The sequence below is a fragment of the Phascolarctos cinereus genome, unplaced genomic scaffold, assembly GCF_003287225.1.
Source record: "Phascolarctos cinereus isolate Bilbo 61053 unplaced genomic scaffold, phaCin_HiC Scaffold_2;HRSCAF=192, whole genome shotgun sequence".
Lineage (NCBI taxonomy): Eukaryota > Metazoa > Chordata > Mammalia > Diprotodontia > Phascolarctidae > Phascolarctos > Phascolarctos cinereus.
The window spans coordinates 339,245,746-339,262,819 of record NW_027555625.1 but is presented as its reverse complement, the minus strand read 5'-3'; the positions used below and the strand labels follow the sequence as shown (position 1 = coordinate 339,262,819).

At 35.7% G+C, this 17,074-nt stretch overlaps 1 protein-coding gene across 1 annotated transcript in view; it reads left to right on the top strand.

Annotated features, from left to right (window-relative positions):
- The window catches only part of SOS2 (SOS Ras/Rho guanine nucleotide exchange factor 2), a 117,356-nt gene that overhangs the window by 84,912 nt on the left and 15,370 nt on the right, over positions 1 to 17,074 (top strand). The window contains exons 15-19 of the mRNA XM_020991309.2: positions 3,887 to 4,006; positions 4,121 to 4,283; positions 6,029 to 6,146; positions 7,948 to 8,120; positions 13,183 to 13,299. Coding sequence (XP_020846968.1) covers positions 3,887 to 4,006; positions 4,121 to 4,283; positions 6,029 to 6,146; positions 7,948 to 8,120; positions 13,183 to 13,299 — 691 coding nt within the window. The remainder of the gene's footprint in view (positions 1 to 3,886; positions 4,007 to 4,120; positions 4,284 to 6,028; positions 6,147 to 7,947; positions 8,121 to 13,182; positions 13,300 to 17,074) is intronic.

The window sequence follows — 17,074 nt, the reverse complement described above, 5'->3', positions numbered from 1 at the left end:
AGTGCAAATTGTTTTATGTAAATGCCATAGGAGAAAGTGAGATCATATTGAAGTAGTCAAGGAAAACTTCATGGAGAAAGTAGGATTTGGACATTGGTTGACTAGCATATGGATAGGTAGCAAGGAGAAAGTGTAAAAATATCATTTAAAAAAATTGATTTTAGAATGTATTAAAAGTGAAATCTTCATTTAGTAGAGGGATTTTCCTCACCAGCAGTTCCCTACATGGGAATAAGGCAAGGGTACGGTAAACCTAGTAGACTTGTGTTGGAGGAAGTGCTTTGAAGTAAGCTATGGATTCTTTAAGATAGTGGTAAAAAAGCAATACATTCTAGACATGGCAGGGTGGTGGTTGGGGGAACCTGTGCAAAGTCATGGAGATAAAATTTGGAATGTCTTATATGATAAATAGCTAGTAAGCCAAGGTGACTCTTAGTCTGTTATATACTGTTAAGCATTTATTATATAATAAGTTCTGGGAATTCAAAGAAAAGCAAAAAACTGCCTGCTCTCAAGGATCTCACAGTATAATGAGGGATATAACATGAAAACAACTATGTACATACAAGGAAAAATTGAAGATAATCAACAGAGGTAAGGCAGTAACAGTAAGGAGGATTAGGAAATGCTTCTCATAGAAGGTGGGATTTTAGCTGGGACTTAGACATGAGGAGGAAGAGAATTTCAGTCTTAAGGGACCATAAATAAAAATACATGGAGTCAGGAAACGGGATGTGAGGAACAGCAAGGAGGACAGGGTCACTGGATCCAGGTTATGAAACCTGGTTATGAAGGGTTTTGAATGCCACACAGAGGATTTTATAGTTGATCCCAGAGGTGACAGAGAGCAACTGGAGTTTATTGATTAGAGAAGTGACGTGGTTAGACCTGAACTTTAGGAAGATCAGTTTGATAGCTGAATGGAGAGTAGACTGGAGAGGGAAGAGGCTTGAGGCAGGGAGACCGACCAATAGATTCTCGAAATAGTCCAGGTAAGAGATGATGAGGGCCTGTACCAGGGTGACTTCAGAGTCAGACTAGAGAAGAGGGTATATATAAGAGATGTTATGAAGGTAACATTGACAGGACTTAGCAACAGATTGGGTATGAGGGATAGTGAGAGAGTTTGAGGATTTGAGGATGATACCTAGGTGTGAGCCTGGGTGACTAAGAGGATGGTGGTGTCCTTGACAGTAACAAGGAAGTTCAGAAAGAGAAGGGTTTTGGGGAAAAGATAATGATTTCAGTTTTTGACATGTTGAGTTTAAGATGTCTACTAGAATTCAAGTTGAGATGTCTGAGAGGCAATTGGAGATATGAGACTAGAGGTTGGAGAGGTTAGTAGGGCTGGACAAGTAGATCTAAAAGTCATCTCCATAGAGATGATAATTGAAACCATGGGAACTAATGAAATGCCAGGCGAAATGGTAGAGAGGAAAAAGAGAAGAGGTCCCAGGACAGAATCTTGGGGGACCACTTTCCCCATGCTCAATGGGTATGACATGGATAATTATCCAGAAAAAGAAAGGAGGAATGGAGGCAGAGAACCACAAGAAAGCAGTGTCATAACGACCTAGAGAGAAGAGAATATCTGGGAGAAGAGTTATTGATGGTGTCAAAGGCTTGCAGAGAGAGGTCACGAAGAATAAGGTTTGAGAAAGGGCCATTGGATTTGGCAATTTAGAGCTCATTACTAACATCATAGAGAGCAGTTTTGATGTTTTGATTGAATGATAAGGTCAGAAGCTGAATACACAGAGCTAAAAAGAGAGGGAGGAAAGGAAGTGGAAGCACCAATTGTAAGCTCGCAAAGTTTAGCCAGAAGAGGTAAAAGAGATATAGGACAATAGTTAACAGGGATTGTAGTATGATTAGGGATAAATAAGGATATTTTTAGATAGCAGGGGAGCAGCTGGTAGATAGGGAGGGATTGAATATAAGTGAGAGAGTGCAGATGATAAAGGGGATCATTTGCTAGAGAAGATGGGGTGAATGGAATCACTTGTGCATATAGAGAAATTTTTCTTGGCAAGGAGAAGGGCTACCTCTTCAAGTGAGATAGGAGTGAAGGAGAAAATAATGGCAGAAGGCATCTAAATAATGTGAAATGAGAAGGGAAGAAGAGGGATCTTTCAGTGAATGGCCTTAGTTTTTTTTTTCAATGAGATATGAGTCAAGGTGAGGGGGGAGGGGGAAGCTAAGAAGTTGAGGGAAAGGAAAGTCAATTGAGGTTTGAGGAGGGACAAAAAGGTTTGGAAAAGACATTATGGTAAATGGTATAATAAGTCGGAGAGGTATAAAAGGATTCCCTTGCTGCAGTGAGGGTCTATTTCAGATTATCAACTTGTAGTGGACCCCAGTTAGCATGGTTTTGTGGTTTTCTCAAGTTCAGTAGCACATGAGTAGGAGTAAAGCAGTAGATGATGGGAGTAAAATCCAAGATTGAGGCTTGGCAGGGGAAAGATTGGTGACAGAATAAGGGAGCAAGGAATTTGAGAGGAGAGTGTGGTGTAGTTGAACTGACTTACCATGGGGTCAAGATGGGGAAAGGAGAGTGAAAGGGTGATGACCTGTTAAAAGAGCCAAGGGGTCAAAATATTGGAGGTCACAAAAAAGATGAAGAACAGTGTTTGGGGTTGCAAGGCAGAGGGAGAGGTAAAATGACAGATTGTGATTAAATAAGGTAATTTCAAAATTCCTGAACATGAAAGTGGAGCATTTGTGGATGGAAGCAAGATCAACAGTAATGACCATCTCTGTAGTAGGGTAGGGGGCAACTAGGTGGAGAAGTGGATTGAGTCCTGGGCCTGGAGTCAGGAAGACTCATCTTCCTGAGTTCAGATCTAGTCTCAGACACTTATTAGCTGTGTGACCCTGGGCAAGTCACTTAACCCTGTTGATCTCAGTTTCCTCATCTGTAAAATGAGCTGGAGAAGGAAATGGCAAACCACTCCAGTATCTTTATCAAGAAAACTCCAGATGGGATCATGAAGAGTTGGACATGACTGAACAATGACTGAACAATAACAACAAAATGGTGGGGTGGGGGAATAGGTCATGTAAAACAAGTAAGTTGAGGAATTGGGAGTATAGAATGTTTAAGGAAATATTAGTATGTATGTTGAAGTCCTCTAGTGTGAAGGCAGGAGCTGAGTGGGGAGGGGAGTGGGAAAGGGAGAGAGGGAAGAAGAAAGACTGTGAGTTGGAATGGAGAAGACGTGGACGGGACTGATAAGACAGACCAGAAAAGTAACTAGGAGACATATTGTGGAGGGCTTTAAGGGTTAGGCTGAAAATTTTCTATTTTATCTTAGAGGTGGTAGGGAACTATTAAAGATCTTACTAGGAGAGGGATAGGGTCCAATCTGTGTTTTAGAAATATCATTTTGGTAGCTATCTAACAATGCATTAGTGAGAGGAGAGATTGAAAGTGGGAAGTCTATTGCAATAGTTTATACAAGAGATTATAAAGGTGTAAACTAGGGTAGAGGCTGTGTAAGTGGAGAAAAGCGGGTTAGATGATATATTATTAAGGTAGAACTGACCAAGACTTGGTGACTGAGTCAGTGTGGAACCAAATATCTACTGAAATTCTTGTTCTTGTTGCCTTTGGGCATGTGAAATGTAATCTGCTCCACCAACTTCTTCATTTGCCTCACCAGAGAGAACCTGTGAACCTTCCTTCTCTCTATCCTAGATGTGGTCACTGAGAATAATTTCTATGAAACCAAAAGGCCTGAAGGATCTATAAATTAGTTGCTGTGTATATATGTTATTTTTTTTAATGCACAGTTCAGAATTTACTAATACTGACTGTTTCTATTTCTACTTCTTATAAATATTAACTTAATCTTTTCTTCCTTCTCATTGATCTTTGGCTCAACAGGGCAGTGCAGCCTTCTGAACTTGTGGGAAGTGTGTGGACTAAAGAAGATAAAGAAATAAATTCCCCAAATTTATTGAAAATGATTCGGCATACTACAAATCTTACTCTCTGGTTTGAAAAGTAAGTATATGTGTCGTATAGTTCTAATGTCAAAATTGAAATTAATTAAAAAACAATTCTTAAAACTCATGCAAATTTTCTAAGCCGTATTTCCTTGTATCTCTTTTTGACCAGGTGCATAGTAGAAGCAGAAAACTTTGAAGAACGAGTGGCAATATTAAGTAGAATTATAGAAATTTTGCAAGTTTTTCAAGACTTGAACAATTTCAATGGTGTATTAGAGGTAGTCAGTGCAGTGAATTCAGTATCTGTGTACCGATTGGACCACACATTTGAAGTAAGTCTTAGACCATAAATATTTCCTTCTTCCAAAAGAAGAAGAAACAATGTATATATAGAAAGATCTAAATCTATATATGTATGTGTATGTGTGTATATACTTATATATATATATTATATACTTGCATTAAATGTTGTAAGAAGGCAGTATGGCATTGATGGAGAGTCAGACTGAAGCCAACAAGACTTGTATTCAAGTCCCACCTCTAATATAGGAAAACTATGTGACCCTGAGCAAATCACTTAACCTCTCAGTGTGGTAGGCAACCCTTTAGTCAATAAACTTTTATTAAGCACCTCCTATGCCCCAGGCACTGTGTTAGGAATAAAAATAAGAAAAAAGAAAGACTGGCCCTGCCCTCAAGTAAGGTCCGTTGATGGGAGCAGAAAGGAAGAAAAGGTACCTAATGAGGGGGTAAGGTGGAGAAGTCAGTCAGAGAAGTCCTCAAGTAGTACAGCTGGATGAGAAATGAAGAGATACCTGAACTGAGGTTTCTCTTTAAATGGGGGTTTGGAGTTTGTGGCCCCAGTCTCCAATTAGAGAGGCAGAGTGTAGTGATAAGGTAGAATTCCAAGGCTGATGAGATCTTAAAGGATGCTGAAGTTATCCTTCCCAGGTATGGTGAAGTTAGTCACAGAAGTCCAAAGTAGTTAATCTCCAACTAAGAAATGGGTTATAGAAAAGGTGCCAACCTGCCTTTTTACAGGGAGTGTCTGCACCTAAGAGCTTCCTATATCTGTGAAGTCATAGGTCCAGTTGTATATGTCATATATAAAATGTGCAATTACAGTTTTAGAAAATCTCTTTAGTATGATAGATATTATTGCAGACAAAAATGTAAAACTGAAACTAGATTATTTAAGTTTAGTGGTATATAGTATGCAGGATGTATAGATTTTTTTTCTAGTGTGCCTTAGTATAAAGGCGTAACAAGTGAATGAGCTTTGTTGCTGTGCCACATGTGACCATCTTGACTGACCAAAGAAGATTATTGCCTGAGAATATGGTTGAAGAAGGAATAATATAGGGAAATTTGTATTGCTGTTTTCTGGACTATGAAAACGACAATAAAAAATTTCAGTTCGTACCCTTTTTAAATTTTAAATTCACTTAAAAAAATGCATTTAAGGATGGGCTAAAAAAAAACAACCAGAAATTGACACCAGTATGGGAAATACTTGGGAGAAGTACTTGATCTGCTGACTAGAACTCATTGATTTTTGAGAACTTTAGGTTGGCTTAGTTATCTCAAGAGGTGCTATAAAAACTTTAGTTTCAGAAAAAGTTAAATATATGTAATGTAACACTTAGGAGCAGGGTGACCTGACATGAAATCAAACATGAAAGATGGCAGAGCTTCAAAAACAATGCAGTCTTTAGGTTTCATCTTTTAATTTATCGTTTAAATGAGGGAAAGAGAGGTATATGTGTGTGTGGGGGTGTGTGTGTGTATTAAATGTGTTTGGGCTTTGTGTTCGTGAACAAATAAAAATATTCCTTATTTTAGGTGGTATGTGTTTCTGAAAAGTTGTGTGTAAATCAAATTCTTACAGATCATTTTGTTAAGTGAAAAACCCTTTTAGGTATTGTCATTGACTTTCCATAAAAGGAGGTATATTGGTAGTTTTAAAAAAATATACATGGCGTTAACATGAACTTAATAAAATATGATCCATTTATAGCAACAGGATTAAAAGGGAATGATAACCTGTACCTTTGACAGAATTTATACTTCTTTTAAGGCATTACAGGAAAGAAAACGCAAGATTTTAGATGAAGCCGTAGAATTAAGCCAAGATCACTTTAAAAAATACCTAGCAAAACTTAAATCAATCAACCCACCTTGTGTGCCTTTTTTTGGTAAGTTACCAGATACTCATTTTATAATATTGTCAATATATATTTATATATTTTTTTCTTTCCTTTCAACATATTGCATTATGTATCTAGTAGGCAAGGTTTTTGCTTTGAAAAAAATCCTTGCATTTCCTGTGTTAGGTGTTTTTCTTCAGTGCTATTAAAGAATGATTTACATAAACTAATATTTGAGGAGTTTACAAACTGTTACTGTGTACTTGCATGGAAACAAAGAAGAATAATTAATTTTGATATCTGAATATAGGTTTTGAGAGAAACATTCAAATAAATTGTGATCTGGTAAATTTATTGGTTCTGTGAAAACACAACATCAGGCAAAATAATTAATAGTGACAATTCTTTAACAGCATTGTGTATTGGGTAATTGACCCAATGTTACTATATCAGGGTTTAGTGTTGATGACAAGCTCCAGCTAAACTGGATAATTTACCATGCCCCATGTTTTCTTAACTCTGAGCTTAACCCAAATACTACCATCTCCCCACGAGTCCTTTCCTGATTCCCACTAACCAGCATTGATTGTTTTCCCTCTTTAATTTCAAGTGGGACTGTGCTTCTCAAGCATTTATCATGGTCTTTGTGGTTGTTATGGTTGTTAGTGTATGAGCCGTATCCCTAGCAGTGTGTTGTAAATGTTTAATAACTGACTCTCTGGGGAGAAGGGATACACAACACACTTTTAAGTTTAATCTGCTTTATTAACATTTTACCATGATTTTCTTAAATCTTAGACAGTCCAGAAAACCAATCAATCCCTGATTTGCAGTGTTAGCTTATTTCTATGGTGTAAAATCTCACTATGAAAATTTAACAAATCATCTCTCACAAGCCAGTTTGAGCAGGCTCCAGTACATCCCTGCATGTCTTCCCATTCCACTTTAAGCTCTCAAATCTGTCTTTCTACCAGTGCTTACCACAGTAAGTGCTTAATGAAGATTTGTTGGATTGAATGAGTTTGAAGGGTGACCAAGTGGAAAGAACACTGGTTTTGAAGGAAGCAGACCTGGCAATGATCCCACCTGTATCTTGGGCAAGTCCCTTAACTTCCCTGGACCTCAGATTCATTACATGTTAAAATTAGTGGATTGGACTAGATGATTTTTAACATTTCTTCTAGTGACAAATCCTTTGATTGTATGAATCATTACAAAACTGTTGGTCAGGGGTAGAAAAAGTTTCTTAATCTAGAATGTAGAATTTATAGATTCTTCCCTTTTTGCTTTTATCTTTTTGTTCAAATAAAGTAAAAAAAGGTAAAATGCTTTATTTAAAATTTTTTTTATAAGAATCTTTTTTAGTGGCATATTCACCACTAAATAAATTAGGATTTACCTGTTAAATTGCCAACACTATATATTTAAAACATTGCTTTCAGAATCCCATAGTTGATCCTTGATTACCCTAATATATTATATACCTTGTAATGCTTGTGCCCTTTTGAGGCAAAAAATATGTAGTTAATAACATTTAATGCAAGGGGGCATGGCATAGTGGGTAGAGAGCCAGCCTAAAGGCCAGCTGAGAAGACTTGCCTCTGACATACAGGCTATATTTCCCTGGGCAAATCACTTCTCCTATTAGGAATCTGGGCAACTCTCTAAGACTATAAAGTCACAGAGAAAGTGCCAATTTAACACTGGTAGAAAGAGGTTTCTCACCAAGGGATTCCCAAATCAGTTTAAATTACAGATCTAGTCCTAGGCCCTATCCTTGTCTCCTAATAACATTTACTATAGTGTAAAATGAGAATGGAATAATGAATTTTTTCTTTTTTTTTCATAGGAATATATTTAACAAATATTCTGAAGACTGAAGAAGGGAATAATGATTTCCTTAAAAAACAAGGGAAAGAACTAATCAACTTTAGTAAAAGAAGGAAAGTAGCCGAAATTACTGGAGAGATACAGCAGTATCAGAATCAGCCTTATTGTTTACGGATAGAATCAGAAATAAGGGTAAAATTTTTCTTTTACTAAATTTTAAGGAGAACATTTCAAATGTTGATATGTTATAATTAATTATAATAGTATTTATTTTGCCATAATATTATTTTGAGAGGTCATGTGGATAGAGAACTAGCCTTGTTCAAGTCCTGTCTCTGATATATACTAGCTGTGTGATCCTGGACAAATAATTTAATCTCTTAGTGCTTCAGAAAGTTCTCTAAAGATTGACTGTCTTCATGAGTCAAGGGAGTTTACACATTGGCCACTGATGAATTATAGTACAGATCTTTCCCATCAAAAAGTAACATTTTGTGTGAGATCACAAAAACCAATGCTTAACAGTCCATGGAGTTATAAAATCTTAGAGTTATAGCTGGAAGAGACCCTGGAGAAACCATGTAATCCAACTTCCTCTCCTCCTTTTACAGGTGAGGAGACTAAGGCCTAGAAAGAGGAGGCTGACTCACCCAATGTAGTGTGCTATAGTAAATATCTGGACTTAGGGTATGAAAGATGTGGACTCATGAGGCTGAGTGAAATGAGCAGAACCAGGAGAGTGTTGTACAAAATAACAGCAACATTGTGCTATGACCAACTTTGATATAACTTCTTCTCAGCAATACAAGGATCTAAGACAATTCTGAAAGACTCTTTTTTATTTATGTAAAAAAATTAAATTTTAATGGAGTAGCAAACAAGATAAAACTATTTTCTCTAAGAACAAGTATATATATACACACATATGATTGGTTTCTAATGGACTATACAGGCTTTGATTATGTTTCAGTAATAAATTCAAATTTGGATTAAAGAGTTTACATATAAAATTGCATTTCTTTTATTAATTTTTATTCAAGTCTCAGGGCCATTTTTCCTAGAACTTTTAGTTAACTAAAAGCCTGTTTTCTGTTAATATTAAGTCCCTTCTCCCTTAATCAACCCATTGTGAACCCTCTAAATGTAGTTTAATCTGTAACATGACTTAGTTTACCTATAAAGTCTGTTTAACTAGGTTTGTTTCCTTTGGGGATGTTTGAAATCATACCTCTGGTTAATTAAGTTTGTTCAACTTTTATGATATTAAAGGAATCATTGGATTATGAATTTTTCTTTTTAAAAAACTTTGTTGTGATACTTATGGCCATATGTGTGTTTTCTTTTCTGTTGCTTTCAATGCCTGGGAAATCTCCCTGTATTGTATAGTGCATTTATTTTCCTCGTGACTTACAGCCCCTGATGCTTACTCAGTTTGATCTCTTTGAATATGATCCCCCTGTTTTCTGTAGGAAATCTTTGGTTTTGATTCAGTTGTCTGGTAAGTTTACTTGTCTCCTTCTCTATCTCTTTCTGGCATAGTCACATACCCAATGTTCATCCATTGCTGTGATGAAGACAAGCTCCAATTCGATATTATTGATTTTGCTTGCAGAAGGCCCATTGCGAGGTCCTAGTCTTAATCAGTGAATGTTGCCTTGCCTCAGTCAAACTGAGACCTTAGCATAAAAGATCTAAGGTCTCCAGGGCCACCTCCAGTAGTCCTAATATCTTATCTTGCCACTGCACTCAGATGGCTCCTGAGGAGAAAGTGAGGCTGGTGACTTTGCACAGCCCTCCCTCACTTAAATCCAATTCACTTGCATGTTAGAAAAAAACAAAGCATCATCCCACCGGTGGGGGGAGGTAAGACAGAGAGACAAATGTTGTGGAAGGAGCTAAGAGTGTCCCCGAAAGACTCTTGATGGAAAATGCTATCCATATCCAGAGAAAGAACTGTGGAGTCTGAATGCAGATTGAAGCATACTATTTTCTTTTTTTCTTTTTTTTTTCTTTTTTTTTCTTTCTCATGATTTTTCCCTTTGGTTTTAATTCTTTACAACATGACTAACGTGGAAATATGTTTAATATGATTGTTTAAAAAAAAAAGAATGTGGGTTCAAATCTCAACTCTTCACAATGCTTAGCAGAGTGACCTTGGACAAGTTATTTATGCGCCTTGAGCAGTTCCTAGTAGTGATGTGCTTTGGAGTAGGGAGCTCCTCTACTGGAAGTTTGTTATCCTGATGAAATCAGAGATCCTTTGCATATTCACACATAATAGTTCTAAACAGTATTATAGTTTTTATATTACCCCAGTGGATAAGTAGTCAAAACATATGAAGAAACAGTTCTCAAAAGAATTGGAATCTTTTATAAAAGATTGTTCCAAATTGCTAATGAGGAAAATGCAAATGAAAACAATTTTCAAGTTTAACCTTTAAATGAAAATGGATAAAGATGACAAAAGATGAAATAGTTTCATCTTGGAGGAACTATAAGGAGATAGACACAAGGCTTTAAGACACTATCGGCAGAACTGTGAATTGGTCCAACCATCCTTGGAATCCTACTTAAAAAAAAAAAAGATCAAGGAAGAAAAGACAATATGCTTCTTGGAGTATATTTTTGCTGATCTTTTTTATATGCTTCCTGATCATATTAATAATGCTAACTGTTTTGGATGCTTTATATTATATAAATATAATTAGGTAGAGAGGTGTAATGGAAATAGTGTTGGAATTGGAGTCAGGAAATCTGAGTTCAGCTCTACCTATGAAATGATCTGGTATGACCAAAGGCAAGTTATTTAACTTCTCAGAGCCTCAGTTTCCTCATCTATAAAATAAAGATAACTTTTGCCCTACATAACTCAGTGGGTTGTTTTCAGTGAAAGCATTTTGCAAACCTTAAAGCACTGCATAAATGAATTATTATAATTGTTAAATTTACTTGTTTTTAATAGGGAGCAAAATTTTGTGTTATGAGAAGTTAATATGTTTATATATACACACAGTAAAAACTGGTTTACCTAGAATTCTGTCAGAACTTTTAACTAGCACTTCTCTAAAGTGTGATGATGATGGTTGACTTTGATAATTATCCTAAAGATGTGCATATATAATTATCTGAATCAATATTTAAATGTATTATTCTACTGTTAAGTAGATTTTATTGTATTATAAATTTTTTTAAAAAAATAGTAACATATATAGCAGATGTGTTAACTTTCCACTAACCAGAATGCCTACATTCCTATTCACTCATACCAGGAACATCATAGATTATAGTTCTAGAGCTCAGAAGAGTTTAGAGATCACTTAGTTTAACCCTGTCATTTTACAAGTGAGGAAGCTTAGGCCTAAGTAGGTTGAGTGACTTGACCAGGGTCACAAAGGTGGTAAGTATCAGAAGTGCAATTTGAACCCAGGACTTCTTTTTCCACTGTACATACTGCTTCCTTTTTTTTTTTTAGTGAACCTGGTTTAGTGAGTACATACAGACAGTCTTTGACTATAGAATATTTACATGTACAAAGGGGATCCTCCTCTGCAAAAGTTCCTACTCAGTTCACAAGATCTCAGTAATGATTGACCTAGACACCTGCTTTCTTTTTTGCAAAATTATCATTATTGTTATCTTGGAGAATGTACCATCACAAGAATCAGTTCTTCAGAGATTATTGTTGAGTTGTTTTTAGTTGTCTGACTCTTCATGACCTTATTTGGGGTTTTCCTGGCAAAGAGACTTTTCTTCATTTTCGCCTTCTCCCTCAGTTAGTACCCCACCCCGATTTATCTGTGTACATGGTGTATCCTCCCAGTAGAACATAAGGTTCTTGATCAGGGACTGTTTCTTTTCTGTCTTTATATCCTTAGAGACTAGGACAGTGCCTTGTACAGAAGAGGGACTTCATAAATTCTTATTGAATTAGATTAGATTCTTGATCACCTTCCTACTGTATTGGCATGAGGTGGTTTTCACAACTTATACTGATGGTTGGAATGTGTTTTCCCATAGAAACAATGTTAAATTATGATAAGAAATATAATTACTAATTTTTAAGTACATTTTGGGCCAAGTTAGTTAGTCTAGAAACTTTTAACTACCATTTATAACATTTTTCCCTATGGGTAAATACATTGTAAATTACAAACAGTGATGCAAACAAGTCTCTGGGACACAAACTACCTGTAGTCTCTTTCAGAAAAACAAGAAGACTTAGGTTTGTACCCTGGCTCTACTGTGTGGCCTTATACAACTTAGGTAACTTCTCTGGACCTCAGTTTCATGAAGATTTGGGCTAAGTATCAACTAAGATCTCTTCTAAGTCTAAATCTATGATCCTGTGATCCTGATTTATTGCTTATTACTGATAGGCTTAAGCTGTGGTATCAGTGTTGCTTATTAGAAATAATAGTTTTGCCATTAGCTTTATAACTTTGAGCAAGTCATATTTTCTATTACATTTCATTCACCTGCCAAATTAAAAAAAAACCTACTGACGGTTATCATGAGGATCAAATAAGAATAACGTAAATTAAAATACTTTCAAAACTGTTAACGTGCTATACTATAAGATATGTATGTATGTATACACACATACAAACATGCGTATCTATACATAATATATGTATGTATTTCTTAGTCTAACACACATATATGCCTACATACCTATATACACACATACATATACACGTGCTTAGCATAGTGCTTGGCACATGGTAGGTGTTTAAATGCATATAACACAGTTGTATACCTGTGTGTAAACTCTTAATGCCTGTCATTGAAGTAGTTTTTAGTCTATTTCAAACAATGACTTGTTTATAAAATATGGGCTAACAAAGTAACAAGACTGATTTTTATTTTATTGAGTATAAAATTAGTCAAGTTATTTTATAATTATAGCTTGTAGAGCATTGAGTAGTATAGCTGCCATCTTTATTGTGGGTTAGCTTTGGAAAATGATGTTTGTTGAACGTGGCAAAATGATCTTTGGTCTTGAGCTTTCTTCTTGGTCTTCAAGGCAATGTTTGTTCAACCAAAGACTTGTTTGTTATTAATGACCACTTTTGCTTGAGAGGTAGGCAGTTGTTACTTGAAAAATAAAAGAAATGAAAAGAAAAAGGAAAACAAATGAATAAATAAAGAGAGTCTTGGATAGGGCTTCATTTCAGGATTTTCCTTGAAAGAACGAATGAAATTTGTGCTTATGTTGAAGATCATAAAAATCACTCATATCTATATTTTATTTCAGAGGTTCTTCGAAAATCTCAACCCTATGGGAAATGCATCAGACAAAGAATTTACAGATTATTTATTCAATAAATCACAAGAAATTGAACCCCGAAACTGTAAACAGCCACCTCGATTTGTAAGTACTTTTACTTGTGTCCTACAGCTAATAAAATAGCATGCTAGGTTTCATAAAAAAAATGGAGGAAATTTGGAAGAAAAAAAGGAATTTTCCATTTCTAAAAATATTAATCTCTTTGGTAGTTTGCAGCTTAGGACAAAGTAAAATAATTAAATGTATTACTTATATACCTAACTCTTCAAATTTGTATGTCTTTAAAATATTATTAATATGCAATTATTTGCCACAATCACTTGTATGTGTTTTAGCATTGAATTCACAAGGATTATTTTGTTCTTTAGTTTCATTAGTTCATTTAAATTGACACAAATTCTTTAGTTCATTTTCAAACCACACTTTTATCATATTGGATACTTTTTTATACATTAAGGATACATCTTTTTTTGAAAAGTAGACCATTTTTCTCAGTCTAGCCTTTGATAATAGCATATACATTTTCAGTAGAGTTTCAGTCAGGTAAGTTCCCAGGCCACTAAAGTTTGCTTATCTCCACAGGTTATATAATAGTATTCAGTCTCTATTTGGGACTATCCATAATTTTAGAATGGTTTTGTTTCTTAGTATATTAATGTATTTATCGGAGTTCATCATTCACTCAGTGGGGACAAGACTTCCTATTGGAAGTAAAAAATCCTCCAAACATTTTTGAGATTTACCCATTTGATGAAGAAACTCCAGATCTTATAAGCTCACTTGAATTTCTTTTGCTAATGGTTTTGAATGAAAAAGTGAATTTCATCAGTAAAAATTACCTTTTCCAATCTTTAGTGTTCCAGTCTTTTTACTGACTTGCCTATGGCAAGCGTTTTTTCTTCATAGTAGTGGTTATCAGCTATTTTTGTTTTTGGTGGTGGTGGTATGGTGAGGTTTTGTTTTGTTTTTTAAATAGATCTTCTCACTATTTTTCCAGTACCCCAGTACAGAGGAAATAATAACAATCCCTCTATCTTCCAGAGCCCTTGGAAGGTCTATAGTTACCATCTGAGGATTAATTAGGCTGTCTTGCAACAATAACTTCTCAGTTCTTGGTTTTATTATTCCTTGTTAACCACACTTTTCTTTGTGCTTTGGTGCAACTGATCTTTTTTTCATTGTGAGCTTAAATGATCCTTGAAATATTTTATGGCTCCACATCAACATCCAGTGCAATATCCTTAAGAGTCATTGAGGTGTGCTCTTTAGGAACTACAACTTTTGCACATTTCCTTGGGGTTAGTATCCGCATAAGAATATTGCTTGTCCTAAGTACTTCAAGCACCATGTACCACATTGATTTTTTTTACATTGACAAATTTTTTATTTCCACAACTTTCATTAGTTATCTGAGTAAGTTCAGTTATCTGAACATTAAATATTTTTTAGCCTCTTTCCTAAATAATTGTTCAATTATATTACCATTTTTCATGTTCTGCAAAACTACAGTACTGTATTTCCAAAATGGTTTCTGTATCATTAGGAGGAAAATAAAATTCTTAATCCTTGTGATAAATCCAATCCATGCTATTCAATTCAACATACTTTTAAGTGCCTACTTTGTGCAAGATACTTTACTAGACAGGGAAAATGTAAAGTTGAAATCAATCAAAAGTAGGAATGAGATGGAACTAAAATGATGAGAAAGATAAGCAGATTGAAACTAGGAAGATAAGCAGTAATAGAAAGGAATAGGATGAATAAAATTTCAGTGAGTTCAGTGGTTCTGTTTTTCCTTGTCTCCTACATGAAATAGGCCTAGTGACTCTAGGATGCCAACAGAGCCTCTCTGTAACTGGTTGACTGCTAGTCATCCCTTACTCTTGCCATGTTCTCAGTCCATCTTCTCTTCCTGTCCTACAATTCCTTGAGGATGTCTTTTACTCTTGTTATTTGGAATTTCTCATTAGTTATGTGTTTGACTTCTCAGCCACTGGTAAAGTGTTAGAATTGAAAAAGTGGGCTTTTGTTTTCATGAGAAGCTTCAGCTTAGCAAAAGAGATATGTGGCTTCCTAAAATTTGTCCAGCTTACTTTCCCTCAGCTTGGAGCCTAGCTCATTGTCCATCTATACTGTCTGTCCTAGATATACATAGAAGCTCTATAGGGCATCTGCCCAAATTCTTGTTGAAGTTTGGGCAGTAGATATTCTTTGTTAATTTGGCCCTTCCTATGTGGATGGACAGACTAAACTCCTTTGAATAATTATAGATCTCTTCCAGGAGGCTCTGCACTATTTTGGGGCTTGATGAAATCAACACAATGTCATCTACAATCAAGAGCATCTGAAGGACCTTGTCATCTTCATCTACAGGAAATCTCTCCTCAGCCAGAATTCTGCACTGGGTTTCCTCTATTATAGTGGCAAATACTTTTGGCAAGCCTCTCCCTATTTTATGCTTTGCCTGAGGCAAGGTCATTGAATAGAGTTATTTCTCTTATTTCTTCCCAAGGAGTCCTGAATGATTTTGATGTATGGATGGGAGACACCTTGCTGTAAAAGAGTCTTTAAGGCAGTTTGTTTTTCTGCTGAATCAGATGGCTTTTTTTTTTTCAATCAACAAACAGTAAATACAACAAGATCTTAAATTCCCTTCATCTTTCAATTAATTGTGATATGGTAACATTGTGATCCATTGTTCAATATAACTTTCAAGCCTACTGCCTAATGGGACAGTAGGCCTATGAGTGGTAACTATTATTGTTTTTTCAGTTACCCCCTTTTTTTTTTGGTGTTAATAAGATCTGGGAATATTTCCATGCCATTAATAGCTCCCTCTCCTTCAAACACCTTGTATGTTGGTCTTTCAGTATTTTCAGCAATAGCACCTTTAGTAGCGATCTCTTCTATGTATACTTTGTCCAACTTCTTTTCCTGTCTCTGTTCTCTAGGTCCTTGATGTTAGGGTCTACATGTGAAGATTTCACTACCTTTTATGGAGAAAGCAACTTATTGGAATGTTTTTTGCAAATCTCTTCTATGTTTTTTCTATTTGTAGTTCTCTTTCCATTTTTATCATGTTTATCTTTGGGACAAGTTTGCTTGGATATCTTGCATAGGTCTGTTTAAAATTAGTTCCTCACAAATATACAACAAAGGTGGTAGAGTAGGCAGAAGCAGTACAGCTTAGCCCTCTCTGACAAACTGCTCAAGCAATGATCAAGGAAAGAAGGAGGAAGGGTGAGCAGCTCACACCAGCCCTGAGAGCCTATTAAGTTTCAAGTGTAAACATTTACATCTCAGAGATTGGCAGATCAGGGTTTGATTTATTATTTTGTTTATTGTCTAGACTTAAGAGAATGATGATGGAGAAAGTGCAGATTAAGCTTAAAAGTTTGTTGTACATATGATTACTTTTTTTCTGAGAGACAGATGTTAAACGCTTACTAGCACACTGCTGGGTAGAGGGAACCTATTTCCTCATAGAATTAGGGTATTCAAGAAGAAGACCATACAGACAAGGAGGAAGTAGGAAAATGGGTGTCATTTGAACCTCATTTTCATCAAACTAAAGCTTGATAGAAAACACACACACACACACACACACACACACACACACACACACTAATATACTCACACAGTTTGGCATAAAAATACATTCAACTCAGTGGGGAAACCAGAAGAAATTGGGAAAAGGAAGAGAAGAATAGGAAGGAATGTAGACCCAGGGAGGGGAAAATACCTCCCCAAAAAACCCTTTCAACCTCAGAGTGGATTATGAAAGGGGTTTAAAAAGAAAGAGTAAGAATCTGTGATTGGTGTCTAGGCAAAGACAAGGAAAGAGGAGAGGGAAGTAGAA